The sequence below is a fragment of the Antrostomus carolinensis genome, unplaced genomic scaffold, assembly GCF_000700745.2.
Source record: "Antrostomus carolinensis isolate BGI_N321 unplaced genomic scaffold, ASM70074v2 scaffold9894, whole genome shotgun sequence".
Taxonomy (NCBI): domain Eukaryota; kingdom Metazoa; phylum Chordata; class Aves; order Caprimulgiformes; family Caprimulgidae; genus Antrostomus; species Antrostomus carolinensis.
In genome coordinates, this window is record NW_010312897.1 from 13,086 (window position 1) to 17,379 (window position 4,294).

At 35.4% G+C, this 4,294-nt stretch overlaps 1 protein-coding gene across 1 annotated transcript in view; it reads left to right on the forward strand.

Moving 5' to 3' along the window:
* Positions 1 to 2,323: 2,323 nt before the first annotated feature.
* Positions 2,324 to 4,294, forward strand: part of LOC104524328 (disks large homolog 2-like) — a gene marked incomplete at its 5' end in the record, with an annotated part of 23,772 nt that continues 21,801 nt past the window's right edge. The window contains one exon of the mRNA XM_010167163.2: positions 2,324 to 2,423. Within this exon, the coding sequence (XP_010165465.1) occupies positions 2,324 to 2,423 (100 nt within the window). The remainder of the gene's footprint in view (positions 2,424 to 4,294) is intronic.

Sequence of the window (4,294 nt, forward strand, 5' to 3'; positions counted from 1 at the left end):
GTATATAGTATATATGGTCATTAACATGAATATACACATTGATTAATCTGTAGGAATATTAACACATGCATAAACATATTTGCTTATGGATATTGATAAACTGAGAGCCAGCCTTATTTTAGGAACAAGGCTTTTTACTGATGTAAATGCAGTGACACAGTTGGACATAATAGTCAACTGGTATAAATTGCCAGATTTTTATTGTTCAAATTGAAGTGGAACAATATCATATTAAAAAGGCAACATAGTGCTTGAAATTGCAAAAGGAGAAAAAAATTATATAACTATAGTATATCTGTCTAATTTGGAATATACTGTTAGAACGTGCATAAGCTTGAAAAAAATATATGCTTTTCTGGTGAAAATGGACTTTCTGAAGTTTTTGCTCTAGACTGCTGGGGAAAAAATTGAAAAAGAATACTTATAAGTGTTATTTATCGTATAATCTCTGTGAAACACTGCATATTTATTTATCAATTTGATAACATTCTCTTTAATTCCAAAGTGAAATGGCATTTGATAATTAAGTGATTGTCATCTTAAAACCCCTTTGTTTTTGAGGTGCTATTGTGTCTCTCTCTATATATATATTTTATTTTTTTTTAAGTGTAATGCCTATAGTATTACTATGCCAAACTCAGATGAATCGTGACAAACATTTTCACAATGGGAAATGTTAACATGCTACATTCCTTTCTTTGGAAAAATAAAAGAAATTATCACAGAAAACACATTTTAATTTAATTATATCCTTTAGGTCATTAAAGTGATGTAATGTGCATGTCAGTCCTCTTTTCATCCACAGATTACTTTAATGGTTCATTTGCATTTTTTTTTCCTCTGGCTTTCTTTCATATTTGCTTTGTTTTGAAATTGCATGCTGTCTGGATTATTTGTGCATGACCTCCTCATTAATTTCACATTGAATGTTTACATACTCTGAGAGATTTTCATGGATCATTTATTCTACACGTGCATTTTTTTTTTCCTTTATTTTCAGTTACTGAATTTTAAATATGCTTGAAATGTAAAAGTGGCATGAAACTTTTGTGACACAAGTAGACAACTATTTCAATAGAGATTTTCAGTACCTATCTTTATCTTTCAGAAATACCTATTCTAAATCACATTTTATGCTGTGCTTCCAAAATGTAAGAAAATAAATTATGTTCTGAAATTCTAAATCTCTTCCATTTCAGAATTGGAGCCAAATACTTGTTAACTTTCATTTGAACTATGACAAACACATGAGATGATTGGTCATTTAAATAAGTTGAGAGGATCTTTGCTCTCTTGGAGGTGATCACGTGAAAAGTCCTGTGTCTGGGCATTGTATATGTTCAATATAGGAAACAGTGTAGGACATCATCTGATGGACAACACAGATCACTTCAGATAAGCACTATCTGCAGCTCTGCATAGATGCCCTCTGGAAATGCCAGTTTTTCTCAATTGACTGTATAGGGACTTTAATTCCTTATTTATTAAGTGAAATAGATGTCCCAAGGAGGGATATCCTACTTTTACATAGTACAGTGTTATGAGCTTTTTGTCTATAAAATCAAAGGTTTTATCATGCAAAAAACCCCACAATTTCTTCCATATTAATTCCCCCTTTGAAGAATTAAAGCAATATATGTTGCTCAACTTGCAATGAAATACTGCTTATCAGCTGAATTCCATCTCTAATCACATAAATCACATAAAACTAAAAGAATAACGAGAGGAACCTAATGAGTAAATATATATATATAAAATAAAACAAAGTCTTTTTTAATTATTAAAAAAAAAAGCATTGAAACACACTTAAGAAGTTGTCAATTAAGAGGCCAAATAAAACACTATGAAATCAGCAGCAGTTATCGGGAAAAAAAAAAAATTAATTGGCACAGGGCTGAATTCACATACCTACTAACAAGTAAATCAAAGGCTTCCACTTTCCCCTTTACGGACTATTCTGTTTCAGGCAGTTAATTAATTCTGTGCACAGTCTGCTATGATTAAAGATGAGTGGCTTGATCCCAAAGCATGCTGAGCCACCTGTAGCCCTGTATCTGAACAAGCCAAACACAATAATTTCCAACTAAGGAGCTGAAGGTTGTGATTTGAGACCTCTGTAATCGAATCGATCCGGTCTCCAAGGGTTTTGCCTTCAACCTGCAGACCTCACCGCGACCATCTCTGACTGTTTGCAACCACTTGGTTTGGACTGATTTGAGTCACCACAGTTCTCTCCACTTTTACAAACTAGTTGTTTTGTCAGCATGAGTGTGACAACAATTAGACGTCCCTGTTTTTGCCCCATGCCTTTTCTCCTTCACAGTCATTCAATGACAAGCGTAAAAAGAACTTCATCTTTTCACGAAAATTCCCATTCTACAAGAGCAAGGAGCAGAGTGAGCAGGAAACAAGTGATCCAGAACGTAAGTAACCTCTTGGAGACGATGTCACATGCAGCAGCACAAAAAAATGGGTGACACGCATGATGCCAGTATCCCACACATCTAGGCAACTATCTGTCGTAGGCAGGCAGGACAGGTATTACTACTGTGACCAATGTGTGACTGCAGTTTGGATCCAGCTGGTCCTTCCTTCCCTGGAAACATCATATTCAGAAGAATAAAACAGTGACCTTAACTTTTGGAAGAGCAAATGTAGCTCCTCAGAGTTCTTGTGTCATAAATCCAAACTTGTCTCTGATTAAATATTCCCAGATCAGAACTGGCTCAAAAGAATGCAAACATTATTTCTTTCAGAATACTAAACTAAATTATTACTTTTTAAAAGTTCTGCTCTACTCTCTTTTTTGCCTTTGACATTCTCCAAGTTGAATGCCATGGGCAACTTCACTGAACATTTAAGAACTAAATGAAACATTTGTGCTAACAGCTTAAAGAAGTAAATCAGATCTTGGAATGTGCACCTTCCCGGCCATTTACTGCTTGATTAAATTGTGTAGAGAACCAGCATTATTAAAAGTATATGCTGGATACAAACCCAAATATTCACTTTTTTTCTTAATCATTCTCTCCTAAATTTATCCGGTGAGGATCATTTCTGGGAATTCATTTATCTGGTTGTTCCTTCTTCCTCACAGCTCCAAAAGTCTTGTATCATGGTCACTACCTCTTTCATTGGCTGCATTTCCCATAGAATATGGGTTTAAAATTGTTTCAGAAAGAAAAAGCAAGGATCCAGATTGCTCAATCAACATGGTCAGTCATGGTAGTATCCATTTCAACTCCACTGACTTCTTCCTTCCTCTTCTGCGGCTGTTCTTCCTTTCTCATTGCTCTCTCTGGGGACTTCCGTGCAGGACATCCCCGGATTAGGTGACGACGGTTATGGAACAAAGACTCTGAGTAAGTTCCCAGGAATGGTCACTGTAAATCTATTTTTGTTTTGTTTTGTTTTGGCTTCTGTTCCTTCTCTGAGGACCCTCCAATCCTAGCATGCACAAGATAGAGTTTTATTTGTTACCCAGCTGTGAATGCATTAAAAATGTTTCAATCGTTTTGTTCTGCATGACGATATTAAATAACATACAGTGTTATCAAGCAGACACTTTCACTTCCTTTGTAACAACACCTTTTGTTTCTGACAGTATGTTATTGTTCCCATCATGGCAGTTCTGTAGAGTAGCATAGCTAGAACTCGTTTTGCTGCCTAGACTGTTCTTTTCAGCAACAATCCCTCCCTCTCCATCTCAAGGGAAAGTTGAACATTTTAACTTGATCACAGCCTGAAGAGATCAATAGAAAATTATTTTATGCTGTTGCTTCTGCATTTTCAGCTTTTTGCATGGGAGTGTTTGTTACTTTGCTGGATTTTAGATTAGTATTTGTTATTAATGGAAGAAGTCATTTGCAGGCTAGAGCAGACCATGCCTTCTCCAAAGCTAATTCTGGACCCATTTCACCATTAACAAGCTATTCTCTGTCATGCAACTTTAATCAATTTCTTTTTCTGATACAGCAATCCTGTCTCAAGACTTGGCATTGCAGAATGTGTAACATGTCAGATAATTGTTCAGAAACAATTCTCCTTCCTCCAAAGTTAGACCAGAAAGGTTGTAGAGAGTGAAATATTTGGAGCTGATTTCTATATAAATAGCTACATCATATTCTGTATCCAGAGCTAAATGATTTAAACAAAATGCCACTTGCATGTGTTTGGCTGCTTCTTCCTCAGTTCTTATTCTTTTTCTTAAGTGCCAGGTAATTGGAGCAAAATATGTGTGAATGTTAACACTGCATCACTTACTGTTTTATATGTGCTTTTTAATCGCAGGAAT